This window comes from Notamacropus eugenii, chromosome 7, assembly GCF_028372415.1.
Source record: "Notamacropus eugenii isolate mMacEug1 chromosome 7, mMacEug1.pri_v2, whole genome shotgun sequence".
Classification (NCBI taxonomy): domain Eukaryota; kingdom Metazoa; phylum Chordata; class Mammalia; order Diprotodontia; family Macropodidae; genus Notamacropus; species Notamacropus eugenii.
The window spans coordinates 130,397,220-130,413,042 of record NC_092878.1 but is presented as its reverse complement, the minus strand read 5'-3'; the positions used below and the strand labels follow the sequence as shown (position 1 = coordinate 130,413,042).

Here is a 15,823-nt window from a genome sequence, read left to right as displayed (position 1 = left end):
TGGGAGTAAGAAGGATTGAAAGAAGGTAAGATGGATTGGGGGAGGCAGTGATCAGAAGTGAAACATACTTTTGAGGAGGGGCATGGTAAAAGAATGGGAGAGAGAAGGAAAACACCAGGAAAGAATACAATGGAGAGAAATTAATAGTTGGAAATCATAACTATAAATGTGAATGGCATGAACTCACCCATAAAACAAGCAGATAACAGAAAGCATTAAAAATCAGAATCCTGCAATATGATGTTTATAAGAAACACATTTGAAACACAAAGACACACAAAGAGTAAAAGTAAGGGGTTGGACCACAGCTAAAGCAAAAAAAAAAAAAAATCAGGGCAGCAACGATTATCTCAGACAAAGCACAAGTAGATCTTATTAAAAGAGATAATCAAGGAAACCATACTTTGATAAAAGATCCCATAAATGATGAAGCAATTTCAATATTAAAACATATCCACCAAATGGTATAGCATCCAAATTCTTAAAGGAAAAGTTAACCAAGGTACAGGAGGAAATAGATAGTAAAATTGTACTAGTGGGGTACCTTAACTTTCCTTTCTTAGAACTAGATAAACATAATCATAAAATTAAAAAAGATAAGTTAGGAAGAAGAATACATTGTTGAAAAGTTAGATAAGATAGATGTCTGGAGAAAAGTAAATGAGAATAGAAATAGAAATATAGATAAGTAGATAGATAGATAGATAGATAGATATAATATACCTTTATTCTCATTGGTACATAGCATCTATGAAGGAAAAATAAACCTGACCATGTATTAGGGTCTAAAAATCTCACAATCAAATAAAGAAAAGCAGAAATGCATACTTTTCAGAACAACGTGCAATAAACATTAAATTCAATAAAGACATAAAAACATAGATTAAAAATTAATTGGAAACTAAATAATCCAATATGAAAGAATGAGGAGCATCAAGGAATAAATCATAGAACAAATAATTTCATTAAAGGAAATGACAAAAATGAGACAAAGTACAATAATTTATGGGAGGCAGCTAAAGAAGTACTTAGAGGAGAATTTCTATCTAAATGCTTAGAGCAATAAAATAGAGGAGTAGATTAATGAAATAATCATGAAAAAAAAAACTAGAAAAAGGAAAAAAGTTCTCAATTAAATACCAAATTGGAATCCTGAATATTAAAGGAGTGATTAATAAAATCATTGAGTAAGAAAATCATTGAACTAATAAATAAAGCTAGGAGCTGGTTTTATGAAAAACAACTAATAAAGTAGATAAATCATTGGTTAATTTGATTTTTATAAAAGAGAGTCAGTCCATCTGCATCAAAATGAAAAAAAAGGTTAGTTTGCAACCAATAAAGAGCAAAATTAAAACAGTTATTGGGAACTGTTTTGCCCAATTAGATGCCAATAAATCTAACAATCTAAAGAAGTGGAAGAATATATACCAAAATAATTTGTCTAGATTAACAGAAGAAGAAACAGAAGACTTAACCCTATCTTAGAAAAGAATACTGAACAAGCTATAAATGAGCTCATTAAGGAAAAAAAAACAGTATGATAAAAATATGATATGATAAAAATAAGCAATTGTACCTAAATTAATTTATTTATTCAGTGCCATATCAAACTATCAAGAAATTATTTTATAGAGCTAGAAAAATAATACTAAAATTCATCTGGAAGAATAAAAGGTCAAGAATATCAAGGAAATAGATAAAAAAAAATAAAGGCAGATGGTCTAGCAGTAGCAGATCTCAAAGTATATTACAAAGTGGAAGTCATCAAAATAATCTGCTACTAGCTAAGAAGCAGAGCAATAGATCAATGGAATAGATTACGTACATGATACATAGTAAGGTAGTTATGTGGAGCAGTTCATAGAGTACTTGCCCTGGGGTCAGGAAGACCCATCTTCCTGAGTTCAAATCTGTCCTCAAGTACTTACTAGTTGTGTGACCCTGAAAAAGTCATTTAACCCTGTGTGATTCAGTTTCCTCATTTGTAAAATGAAGTGGAGAAGGAAATATCAAACCACTCCAGTATCTTTGCCAAGAAAATCCCAGTGGGGGTTTCACAAAGAGTGAAACAATTGAAATGGCTAAACAATAACAAAACACAGTAGTAAATGACCACATTTATCCAGTGTTTGATGAATGCAAAGATCTTAGTTTTTGGAAAAAAGAACTCAGTATTCAACAAAAATTTCTTGGAAAGCCGCAAAGCAGTTTGGCAGAAAGCAGATGAAGACCAACATCTCACACCATATACCAAGATAAAATCAAAATAGGTACAGGATTTAGACATAAAAGATGATATAATAAACAAATTAGGGGAGCATGGAATATTTTACTGGATAGATCAATAGATAAAGGAAAAATTTATAACCAAACAAAAGATACAGAGCATTACAGAATGTAAGAAGAATAAACTGGATTACATAAAGCTAGGGATTTTTTACACAAGCAAAACTAATGTATCCAATATTAGAAGACAAATATGGAACTGGGGACAATTTTACAATGTTTCCCTGACAAAAACTTCATTTCTCAAATATATAGAGAGCTGCATCACATTTGTGTGAATATAAATCATTCTTCAATTGATAAATGATTAAAGGACATGAACAGGCAGTTTTCAGAAAAAAATCAAAGCTATCTATAGCCACATAAAAAAAAAAAACCCCAAATCACTATTGATTAGAGAAATGCAAATTAAAAGAACTTTGGAGTACTACCTCACATCTGTCAGGTTGGCTAATATAACTGAAAAGGAAAATAAAAAAAAAATATTGGAGGGAATGTGAAAAAAAATAGGCACCCTAATGCACAACTGGTGAAGTTGTGAACTGATCCAACCATTCTGGAGATCAATTTGTAACTATGCAAAAAGGACTATAAAACTGAGACTATCCTTCAATCCAGAAATACTACTATATATGTATCCCAAAGATATAAAAGGGGATGGGGAGAATTTACTTTTATCACCATATTTACAGTAGCTCTTCTTGCAGTGACAAAGAACTGAAAATTAAGAGGATGCCCATCAGTCAGGTGATGTCTAAGCAAACTGTGTTACATGATCATGATGGAATACTATTGTGCTATAAGAAATGAGGAGGAGATGCTTTCGGAAATACTTAGAAAGATTTATATGAACTGGCATAAGGTAAAGTAAGCAGAACCAGGAGAACATTGTAGACAGCAAAAGCAATAGTGTACAATGATGAATTGTGAATAATTTAGCTATTCTCAGCAAAACAATATTCTAAGACAGTGTTAAAGGATTTATGATAAAAATTATAAACACCTCCAGAGAAAGAACTCATAAAGTCTAAATGCAGACATGTATACTTCTTTAAACTTTATTCCTCATTTTTTTTCTTGGTCTGGTTTTTCTTTCATAAAATGGCTAACATAGAAAAATGAGTTACATGGCTACACATGCATAATCCATATCAAGTTGCTTACCTTCTCAAGGATGTAGGAGGTGAAGGAAGGAGGGAGAGAATTTGGAACTTAATTTTTTTAAACCAAAAGTTTAAAAAATTATCATATGTATTGGGAAAAATAGAATGAAATTAAAGAAGAAAAGATGGAATAAATCATATTTATTAATAATCAGGTACATATTATGTTCACTTAGATGGCTCAGTAGATAGAATGGTAGTCCTGGACTCAAGAAGACCTGAGTTCAAATCTAGCTTCCAACACTTTTCATCTGTTTACCCTGGGTAAGTCACTTAAACTCTGTCTGTATTTTTTCACTGGAGAAGCAAAAGGGAATTGACTTCAGTATCTTTGCCAAGAAAACCCAATGAAATGTATGGTCCACAAGGACAGGTAGAATCAAATACAACTGAATAAGTGAACAGCAATAACAGAATAGTATATTACACAGGAAGGCAAAGTTACCTTGAATCTGCAGTGAAAAGAATACAGGATACTACATCTTGAAGCATAATAAGAGATAAATGAACAGCTCAAGGAACCAAGATCCAAGAATGGATCAAAAGATAGACAGACAGACAGATAAATGATAGATACATAGACAGACAAATGGTAGGTAGATAGATAGATGATAGACAGACAGACAGATAGATAGATGACGGATGAAAAGAAATACAAAATGAGAATTTGAATCAGAATTTTAGTGGAAAATAGAGGTCCCAAAGAAGATGACAAAAAAATATGCAACATATCTCTCCAAAACAGTCAAGGTTCTGAAAGAACAAATGGCAGATTCAAAACTCAAAAATTCATTTTGATGGACAATTTTGCATAGAATACACCAACATTGGAAGAAAGTATGAGTTCTATGAAAGCAATTTAAGGGTAGGTTATTTTTTAGTAGCATGCAGAAAAGCATTCTGAATAGAAACGTCTAAAAACAATTGAAGAAGGAGGAAGGGAACAGACATTTATTAAACGTTTGTTATGTGCCAAACATTACAAGTAACATTTCATTTGGCCTTCATAGCAACTTTAGGAATAAGGTGCTATTATTATCCTCTTTTACAGATAAGGAAACTGAGGCAGCCAGAGCTTAAGTGACTTGCCCTGGAGATATACATCTAGCAAGTTTCTCTCACCAGATGTGAATTCAAAGCTTCCCAATTCCAGGCACTGTGCCCTATGCACTGATATCATCATGTGTGACTCTTCTACATATCCTTTCAAAAGTTTCCAGTGGGAATGCCAACACGTTGGAAATATTCTTCACTTTTTTCTAGTACCAGTGAGGGTACCAGTGGAGCTCTATGCATATCCACCTGCTATCCTTTACTTTTGCCATATGGTCAGTTCATCTAATCTTCCTTTAATATCTATCCTCTATATTTCTTACTCCTGTTCTTTACAGTTCCTATTACTTATATATTGCCATCTGTTCATACTCACCATTTACCACTGTATTGTTTTTGGGTCAAAACTATTCCTTAGCTTTTCAGAGGTAGTGGTTGTCTATGTCTAGATGCTATACAACAACACTGGAAATATGTTAATGTTTTTTAAATGCCTTTGGTTTAATGGAAATATTGAGTTATATACAAAGCTTGGCAACATCCTCAAATCAATCCGATGTACTTTTCCTTTTTGTCTCTGGGCCCAATTCTCTATACTGTCCATTCCAGATTTATATACTGTTGTATAAGTTCTATACTTTAAAGTCTGTAGAGTGTCCATTGAAGTGTACACTTTAATTTGGGGAACAGACATTCATCTTCTTGGTATTTTTTTCCTTGTATAGATGGACATACCAAACTCCTTTTGAGTGATTTACAGATCTATTTCAGGAGGGTATGCAATATTCTTGGGTGCACAATATTATCTGCGAACAGGAATATTTGGAGGAACTCATCATCCACTGGGAACCTATCTTCAACCTTGACACTGCACTAAATCTACTCCACCATAGTGGAAAATTCCATTATTGATGTTTTAATAACTTTGGTGACGATATATTACCATGTTTAATGTAACAGTTGATGTTTATTATGAGAGGGCCACAAAACTGGATATATTTTTGTTTCCATGCCTTCCAAAGCATCTTGAATGATCCTGATTTATGGATAAGAGATAATATAAAATTGCCTGTAAAGTGGCATTTTGTTCTACTGAATCAAATCAACAAGTTGCTGGAAGTCAAATAAGGAGTAAGAGACAGAGGTGGGATTTGAGCTAATGTCACTGTACTCTAAATTCAGTGTTCTTCATACTGTATCACAACAATATTCATTGCACATTGTTGGACAACAATACTATAATCAAAACGATATTACTATGTAAATTAATTTCTGCAGTTGTTTTTATTCAATACAGTTTCCAAGTGGTTACATTATAGAAAGTAACAGTGAAATTCTTTAATTTAGTTAGGGCATTTTTATTGATTAAACTTTACAGTTTCTCTCCGTCAGTGATCTATGGAATCTGTCAACCAGTAATTTGCTTTCTTTTTCTAATAATAAACAAATAATAAGTATCTATGAGCCTTCCATCTAGTTTATAATTCCTTAAGTCTTCTTGTTTCATTTAGAACAAGAATTGCTTCCATTTAAACTGTCTTAGGAAGATTCTGAGGATCACCTGGCAGGATAAAGTACCAGACACTAAAGTCCTTGCTTGAGCTGAACTGCCAAGTATTCAAATTATGCTTTTGAGAATCTAACTCCAATGGGCTGGCCACGTTGTTTGAATGCAAAATGTATACTTGCCAAAATGACTTTTATGGAGAACTTGCATTGGGAAGGAGATCACATGGTAGCCAGAAGAAGTGATACAAGGACACTCTCAAGAACTTTGGATTTGACTTTGCAACATGGGAGACACTGGCACAGGACTGCTCAGCATGGTGTGTCCACATCAGAAAGGGCACTGTGCTCTTTGAGCAAAGTAGAATTGAGACAGCACAAAATAAATGCAGGGTGCACAAATTTGGGATATCCACCCCTAATATTCATAAGGACTATCTGTGCCCAACCTGCAGTAGAGCGTTCCAAGCTCGTATTGGTCTGATCAACCACAGTCAGACGCAATGAAATTTCACTTTATCATGGTGATGTCATTTTGGTCCTCTGCGAAGATGAAGGACAACAAGCATCCGATCAGAACAAGAAAGTCAGCATGAAGGCAATACAACTTGTCTAGCAATATGTTCATTCATTGGTCGTTGGAGAAGCATGTCTCATTTATAGATAATAAGTCAAAATGAAATTTTATTGATGGTCTAATAACTTTTTTTATTCTCAGTACCCTCAGCCTCCTTCCCCACTGTATTGCCACAATCAATAAAGAAGTGGGAGGGGCATACAAAGGCCATCCTCCACATCTGGAACACATCATCCTCATCTCCACTTCTTAGAAACCCTAGTTACCTGTAAAGGTCAAATCATGTGACTTCTGCCCATCAGGAAATTAACTAACTAAATTAATTAAATTAATTAACTAAATTAATTAAATTAATTCACTAATTTTTTGTTTAACCCAATGGCTATTTCTCAGTCTTCATTCTCCATGACTTCTCTGTAGCCTTTCACTGTTCATGACTGTCTTCTTGATAGTCTTTTCTCCCTCAGCTTTCATTACACCACTGTCTCCTGGTTCTCCTACCAATCCTTCTCAGTTTTCTTTGTTGAAATGTCACTCAGATAATATCCCTTAACCATAAGGTGTCTTAAAGGATTCTTTCCTGTCTCCTCTCTTCTTCTCCCTCCATACTACTTCATTTTGTGATTCCATCAAGTCCACTGATTTTAATTACCATGTCTATGTTCATGATTCTCAAATCTCTCTCCCCTGCCCTAACCTGTCTGCTGAACTCTAGTCTCATAGCTCCAACAGACTTTCAGTTCAGAGATTTTAAACTCAATATAATGAAACCAAAACTCATTTTCTTAAACCCTAAATCCTTCTCACCTCATCTCCCCAATCATTGTAGAGACCTACACCATCTTCCTATCTATCAGGCACAAAACCTAGTTGTCACCCTCAACTTCTTATTATCTTTCAATCTATATCCAATTTGCTGCCAAGGTCTGTCAATTTCACCTTTGTGGTATCTCTCAAATACACCTTTTTCTCTTCTCTGACAATGCTAGCACTGTGGTGTATATATATATATATATATATATATATATATATATATATATATATATATATATATATATATATATATATATATATATATATATATATAGACAGACAGACAGACAGATAGATAGATAGAGAGATCCTCATCACCTTAGGCTTGGACTTTTGTAATATTGTTATAGTCTATTGATGAGTCTTACTCACTTAAGTCTTTTCACAATCCAATTCATCCTTCAATCAGCCACAAATGTGATTTTTCTAAATGTGCAAGTCCCACAACTTAATCCACTCTAATGGATACCTCCAGGACCTCCTTCCAGGAACAAATACAAAATCCTGTTTGACTTTCTAATATTCCTCCCAGTTAACTCCCACATTTCCAATTTTCTTACACCTTGTTGCTCACAGGGCACTCTTTAACCTAGTGACATTGGCTTCCACAAACAACAATTGACCTGTTGACTCCAGGCATTTTCTCTGGCTGTCTTCCATACCTGTAATGTTTTCTCTTCTCTCTTCATCTCCATTTACTGGCTTTCCAGGCTTGCTTTAAGTACTAATTAAAACACTATTTCCTACAGGAAGCTTTCCTAATTCCTATTATTCTACTACTTTCCCTCTCATTTATTTCCTATTTATCTCGTGTATAGCTTGTTTATTCACATCTGTTCACTTGCTGTCTTTTCCTTGAGATCTCCTTGAGGATAGGGACTATCATTTGCCTCTTTTTGAGCAGTGGAAACTTAATAAATGTTTATAGATGAACTGACTGAGAAAACTGGAGAGCAGAATATCAGAAATGAGTTTTAGACCATCTTATATCACATATTAAAATAAGTTCCAAACAGGTCATTGAATTGAAAAATGTAAGATCCCATTGTTAAACCAAAATACTATAAGACCAAGGACTTGAAGGTGGTACATTTTAGATCTATGGTTCTGGGAAAGTTTATAATTTTTAAAAAAAGTTATAGAGAAGAATGAAATATGCAATTTTGATTATGTAATACTAAAAAGTTTTCAAAGAAACCAAATCAGTGTAACTAGAATAAATTATATTATCTGTTACAAGGAAAAAAAGAAACCTCCATCAATCATGTCTGATAACAGTCTGTTATACAATTTATGTACCCCACAAGTATTAGTGCAATTGTAAGTTTTAATAGCCAGAGTGAACTAATAAACTGACATAAATACAAAAGATCCAAGGCTGTCACCAATAAACAAATGATCAAGGAATAGGAACAGTTTTTCAAAGAAGAAACACAAATGATCAATAATCATATGAAAGACTGGCTCAAAACACTAAAAATAAGACAAAAGAAGATTAAAAACCCTCTGGGGTTTTTCTGGAAAGCCATCAAAATTGCAAAAATGGTCAAAAAGAGAAATAATCAATATTGGAAGGGTACATGATTATATAGCTGATAGAATTACTGATCAGTCCAACCATTTTGGAAAACTATTTGAAATTATATTGGAAAAAAATCACTAGATTTTTCATACCTTTGACTTTTTGAAATCATTGGGACATATCCCAAAGGAGATCAAATTACCATATGTGCCAAAATGTTAATAATAGTTTTTCTTGTGATAACAAAAAAGTGGAAATAAAATGGCTGTCCATAACTCTCTGTACGAATATTGTTATACAAATAAAATGAAGGTCTATTTTGCACTAAGAAGTAAAACTAAAATCAAAAATAAAAACATGAAACATCTTCAATGAATTTATATAGAGTGAAGTAAGCAGAATGAGGGTGTGATATATACTTTCCACAAGTCAAATCAGTAAGCTTTTGTAAATACCTAGTATGTGTGTGGTATTGTGTTAAGTGTTGCCCTATAACAATAAAAGTGAAAACAACACTAAAATATAATAAATTGATTCTGTCGATTATTCCCATTCATAGAGAGCACACGATGAAACACAGATTCCTCTCCTCAACAGAGAGTTGACAGACTATGGAAATTTGTCATGCACTGTCATTTTGTTAGTTGATTTTCTTATTTTTTTTCCTTGTCACAAGGGAGGCTTCAATGGTAGAGTGTGGTATGGGCTATATCAGCAAATAATTTTGGTATAATACTAACAGCATTATTGACACTAACAAAAAATAAGTTAACATGCAAACTGTAAAGATTAGATTTATGTCTTTGAGTAAGATGATGTTTTTATTTTAGTTTCTGAATGTGAGAGTTGTTTCATTGATCATTATTAGGTTTAGAACAAATAAAAAGAATCAAGGATAGTGAAAAGTCTTTATCTTAAGTCAGGAAGCCTGGATTCCAATCCTGCCTCTGTTGCTCACTATCTGTGTGACCTTGAACAACACATTTAATTTCTCTGGTCCTCAGCTTCCTCATCTATAAAATAAAAAGTCTGTACTAGAGAAATCCTGAAATTCCTTTCACTCTAGATGTATGACTGCATAGATTCCTGAAAAGACAGTTGGGTCCACTGTATAGACAAAGCGAGAGATGACAGGGATATAAGTTAAATTATTTCACTGCTAACCCTGAAATGCTAACACTCACAGAGAGGAAATATACCAGGATGTGAAATATTCTACAGACAAATTATAGAACGGTAAGAATTGTATAGGAGAAATGAGAAGGTACAGATGCTTTGTGAACTACACAACCATAAGGTCACAGACCATCACAGTGTAAATTTGCTAACGGCAAAATTCCAAGTATTGAATTGCCTCATGAGAAATACCTGTATATGATTTCCTCCTGTTTTTCTTCTCACCTATCATCATTTATATGTTACCTTAGCAACCTCCCAAACTGCTATTTTGTCTTTGTGAAGGAAGCTCCCAAATCATGAATCTAAACAAGCTTCTGCCTCGTAGCCAAACCATGAATTAATGAATTGGCAGGGTAGAATAGTGTTGTACAACCTCCCCCTGATTCACACCTGCCAGCTTTCTATGTAGATATAGCTCAAAGTTTCTGGCAACACCTAGGGTTTGGATTGACAGAAGTTGTTGGGTTTTGGGTTTTTTTTTTTTGCATTTGAGTAATACTCTCTGCTTGATACTCGCACACCTCCATTGACAGCCTTCTGGCTTCTCATCAAAGTGATTTTGTAGAACCAAGTGATAGTGCCAGGAGGAGAACGCTGGCCAGATTATTAATTTTCAATATTTCTTTCTTCCACTTTTCATGTTTGGTAGCTCTCACCCATACTACTTCTGTGGCAGTTCAGCTGTTTTTCAGTCATGTCTGACTTTTTTATTTCATTTGTAATTTTCTTGGAAAAGATGCTGAAACAGTTTGCTATTTTCCTCTCCAGCTCATTTTGCAGACTTGAAAACTGAAGCAAATAGTGCTAAGTGACTTGCCCAGGGTCACATAACTAGTAACTATGTGAAGCTGGTTTTGAACTCACAAAGATGAATCTCACTGAATTTAGGCACAGCACCACACCACCTAACTTCCCTTCTGCAAAGCTTAGATTTTCCCTAAAACTTTTTTGAATATGTTCATGTTCCATTGGACTGGCTATCTGTATTTTGTTGCTGCATGTTTCAGGGGCAAAGTAGGCAATTTCAAATATAATGTTCACAATGTGTGAAAAGGCACATGTTTTTTCTATACTAGTAACTCCTAGTTTAAAGTTAAAAAAACAATGGAAAGTGCAACAAAAAGATCAAGGTGGATGACATGTCAAATAGTGTAATAAATTGCAGAGCGCTGAGCCCACAGAGAGGAGCTAAGGAGCCAAAGGTGCCAGCTTGAAATGGAGATGGCTGCCAAACCCAGCACTATCTCAAGAGGCTACTCCATGTGGAGGCCTTACCATGTGTTAATAAAACAAAGTGAGATCCCTGGCCAGAAAAGGGCCACCTGCAGCTGTAGCCCAGAACAGTAACACATCATGCAGGATCACAAATGTTTGTAGATTCCATCTGATGTGACACAACTCAACAAACATTGATCAAGTATCTACTCCTTATAAGGCGCTAAAGGGAAGGAAGGAAAAGAGGGGGAGAGGGTTTTGACTCTAGATTTTATTGTTATCCCAAACTCACCAGGAGGAAATGACCTTCACCAAAGCATATTGACAGCTATTCCTTAATTTGTAATCTCAGTGTTGTCAAGAACCCTTGCTCAGAGTCATAGAGAGCATGTGTCAGAAACAGGGCTGGTACCCAAGCCTGCTTTCTATCTGCTACATCATACTGCCCCACTGGTACTGAGAATTCAAAGTCAAAAAGAAAATATACCTTGTCCTCAAGTTAACATTCTGACATAACCGTAGAACCTTAGCATAAGATTGAATTTTAGAGATCAGACATTAAGAATTTCTTCTTATATTAACTGTTCTAAAACCTGACCTGTGGTAGAACATTCTGAACTCCTATTGGTATGATCAGTCACAGTTGGACACATTCAAACTTGACTCTAGCATAGTAGTGTCATTTTGATCCTCTTTGAGAATGAACCAACTAATCTAAACTAATTTTAAAAACCTATCTAAAAAGTGACTAATATTTTTGAAGATGTTTTGGTAAAGGAGTGAAGATGAGTGGACCGCAAGTGTATAGAAAGGCCCAAATGTGGTGAGGGGACCTGTAATAGCCTGGCTCATGTTGAAGCAGAATTGACCTTTCTAATACCTTCCCCCCAACTCTACTCGAAGGGAAGTTTTCATTCCTGCCCAAAAGGGAAGCAAGAGGTTGGGGCTGTAGGCTACCACTCTGTTCTCCTCAGAGATATGGGATACTGTACTAGAAGTATATCTATTCCTTTCAATGTTGTTCAATTAGGGAAGATGAGCAGAGTTGAGCTTTTTGTCACTTTGTCATTTTGGGGGGAAAGGGGACCCAAATTTCTAGATCCAAAGCTAGACTCTTTTTCTACCTCATGCCGCTTACACAATGAACTCAAATACAGAATAGCAAAGAAACTCCTTTACCCAAATCAGTGAAATAGAAATCAGAAAAGGTATACATAGGAATATAAGTACCAGAAAGAAGGTGTTCTCCCCTTGGGAGCAAGGTAACTCAGCTCAACAAAGAGAGAAAGAGAGAATCCTGGGTCTTTCTCAAGGGGAATTCCCCCAAATCTCTAGAGTGGTGGTCTGGGATAGGAATGTGATGGAAACTGGTAGATCCTCTCATATCTTCCTAGTTTTCTCATCTGCAATCTGAATTGCAGTTATCCTCTTACACCTTTTCTCTCCAAACTTGGAAGCCAGGAGCATTTGAAGCATCTCACTCAAAAAAGAGAGTTCAAGTTTCAAAACTTGAACAGTTGCAAAGGGAAAAGATCCCAAAGAGTCCCAGATGGGCACTCAGAGGGACTCTCACTTGGAGAGTCCCAAAAAAGCACTGGTAAAAGTTGGAGTTTTTTTACCTCTTATTTCTCATTAACTCTGCTCAGCCTCTCATTCAGGGAAGGACATTTATCTACAGTAATAAGTAGAGAATTCCATGGTTATGGCTTTAGGACAGGAGTTACTCCTGTAATCAGTGAATTAGTGAATTTAGATGGGAGAGGGGCAGAAGGAAGGGAGAGAATTAGGAACTTGAAATTTAAAAAAGAATGTTATTTTTTTTAATTTGATTGGAAAATATTTAACAAAGTAAACAGAAATGCAATAAAAATAGATAATATTATATTTTAGAAGTAAGTCAATATGAGGCCCAAAGGAATTCTTATATAGGGATTAATGGTCTTCATTGCTATTTTTGCTTAATGCTATCACTACAGACTTCTCAGAATGTCCTAAAAATATGAAATAAAATACAATGAATTATATTGAATGCTATGCTCTATTGAAAGTAATTTATTTTAATGTCATAAATCCCTAGTTTAGAATTTGGTAACCATGGAGCAGTTAAATCATGCAGTGTATAGAGGGTTGGGGCTGAAATGAAGAAGACTCATCTTTCTGAGTTCAAAGCTGGCCTCAGACACTAGCTATGTGATCCTGGGCCAGTCACTTAACATTGTTTGCCACAGTTTTCTCATTTGTTAAATAAGTTAGAGAAGCTACTATTCCATAGCAAAGCATTCCATTATCATTGCCAAGAAAACCCCAAATGGGGTCACCGAAAGTCAAACACAATGGAAAATACTGACAACCACAACTTGGCAACCAGGTGTTATCACTTTCTTTTTCTTGAGAAAAGCATTAAGACAAAGTAATTATTTTCTCACATTCTTAAATACTACCTATTCTGTCCTGTATTTTAAACTGAACTTAAAGCTATTTGAAGGTACAAATCATATGATACTCATGTTCAGATGTGCTTCGATACCTACCAGTGTTTTACACATAGTAGTTGCTTCACAAATGAACCAATCAACTTAAACTAAAATTCCTTCTGGTATATAAATGAGGTACTCTAGCAAAACATTTTTTATCTTAAAATGTATTTATTACACTGATATTTTATGATTTAGACTAATAATGTCATTAGAATGGATACTATCCATCTCAGAAAGGATTTATCCTTTGCTAATTTATATTTCGTAGAGAGGAGGCTAACCAGAATTGATTATCAACATGAAAGTACCTTTTTGATGGTATCCAGCATGGACCGCCCTCCTTGCCAGGGCTTAGAGTTCTTCCTGATACATGTCAAACTTGCCATGCTATGCCACTTCCGGTCTTCTAACTTCTTGTGAAAAGCATTGGCCAATAGAAGCACTGTATCATATATGTAAAGGTTTGAGATCTGAAAAAAAATAACACGATGATCATTAAACTTGATGATACTCATTTGCCTATAGAGCTACAGAGAATTCAAAGCCTTAGCATATGTGCTACAGCTTAACCTGTCAATTTATTGGGTTATAGAAGCAAAAATCTTGTTTTGATTTTTCATGAATATTGCAAATGAGAGTTCTTGTATGATTGTACCTATGACTACATGTAAATTCAATTTTATATCTCAGTTTGTATACCTGCCTTTTTGTGAGTGTAGCAAAGAGTAGAGTGGAAGGAAAGTAGGGTGTCCAGTACCAAACCTCAGAGAGTCTAATATCTTCAGGGTGAAGATATTAGCATCTATGATAGATATTAGAAGATATTAGAATCTATGTTTCTAATAATTCATTTTCTAAGTAATTCAAGTTTTGATGATATTTGGATTCCAGATGCACAGATGAATAATTTTGCATATGATATTAATATAGGAAACAGATATCTCTGTGTGTATGCTTGGTTGTTGTTGTTGTTGTTGTTGTGTGTGTGTGTGTGTATGTGTGTGTGTAAAAAGAGAAAAGCCGGAACATTTAGCAACCAATTGCAACGATTACAGATTCAAACAGAATTGCAAAAAAATAAATTTCAGGTAACACAATATGAACTGATTGAACAGTAGTAGATGTTTTCTTCCACTATGTGAAATGGAGAATTCTTTGAACCAATTTCAACTGAGTTATTGTTGTACTTAGATTTTACCTGAATTACTACAAAGAATTATTAACCAATTACTGAAAACCTGTCAAAACATACTATGTCACTATGAAAGCCTAGTATCAACAAGGATCCAATTTCAGAGAGAATACTTAGATCATGAGCTCCTCAAAGCAAAAACCCAAGACAAAATCACAGATGAAGATAAACGTAGCCAAGAAAACCGATTCTGTCCTGAAGTAATTTATTTTTACTTTTTCAGGTGCTTTAGAGGGTTGAATTATCAATGTTTTTATACAGCATAACAAAATGAATACATTGGTCCGTCTTTGATGATCCTTAGCTAAGAAGGAGTATTAGGAAAGTAGGAGCAGAATGTTATAGTTTCTTCCCCCTGTTCTGAAGAAGATTATGTCTGGAGAACCAATGTGATTTGAAGTGCCATTTCCTGTGCAGAGGGATAATTCTGAATTTTTGTTTTTGCTTTTTTTTGTGGGGGGAGCTCTAGAGGGAGGAAGGCAAAGTAATTGGGGTTAAGTAACTTGTCCCAGGTCACACAGCTAATAGATGTCAAGTGTCTGAGGCCACATTTGATCTCAGGTCCTCCTGACTCCAGGGACAGAGCTCTCTATTCACTGAGCCACCCAGCTGTCTTGATAACTCTGAATTTTTAAGAATGCAGAGGTTGCATGTACAATGCATTATGACATCTCTTACCACTCATCAATAAATCTATAATTGTTGCTATTTGTTGAATGCTCAAATTTTTATATAGCAATATTGGTTCAGAATTTGACATATGAACTTTCATTTTCTTTCTCTCTCTAAACAGAACCGAACACCTGTCTGTTTTGAAAAATAAGATCACAACTTATA

At 34.7% G+C, this 15,823-nt stretch overlaps 1 protein-coding gene across 3 annotated transcripts in view; it reads right to left on the bottom strand.

Moving 5' to 3' along the window:
* The window catches only part of GRID2 (glutamate ionotropic receptor delta type subunit 2), a 1,741,897-nt gene that overhangs the window by 659,080 nt on the left and 1,066,994 nt on the right, over positions 1–15,823 (bottom strand). For all 3 annotated transcript variants that reach the window (XM_072624913.1, XM_072624914.1, XM_072624915.1), the window contains one exon: positions 14,103–14,264. In XM_072624913.1, coding sequence (XP_072481014.1) covers positions 14,103–14,264 — 162 coding nt within the window. The remainder of the gene's footprint in view (positions 1–14,102; positions 14,265–15,823) is intronic.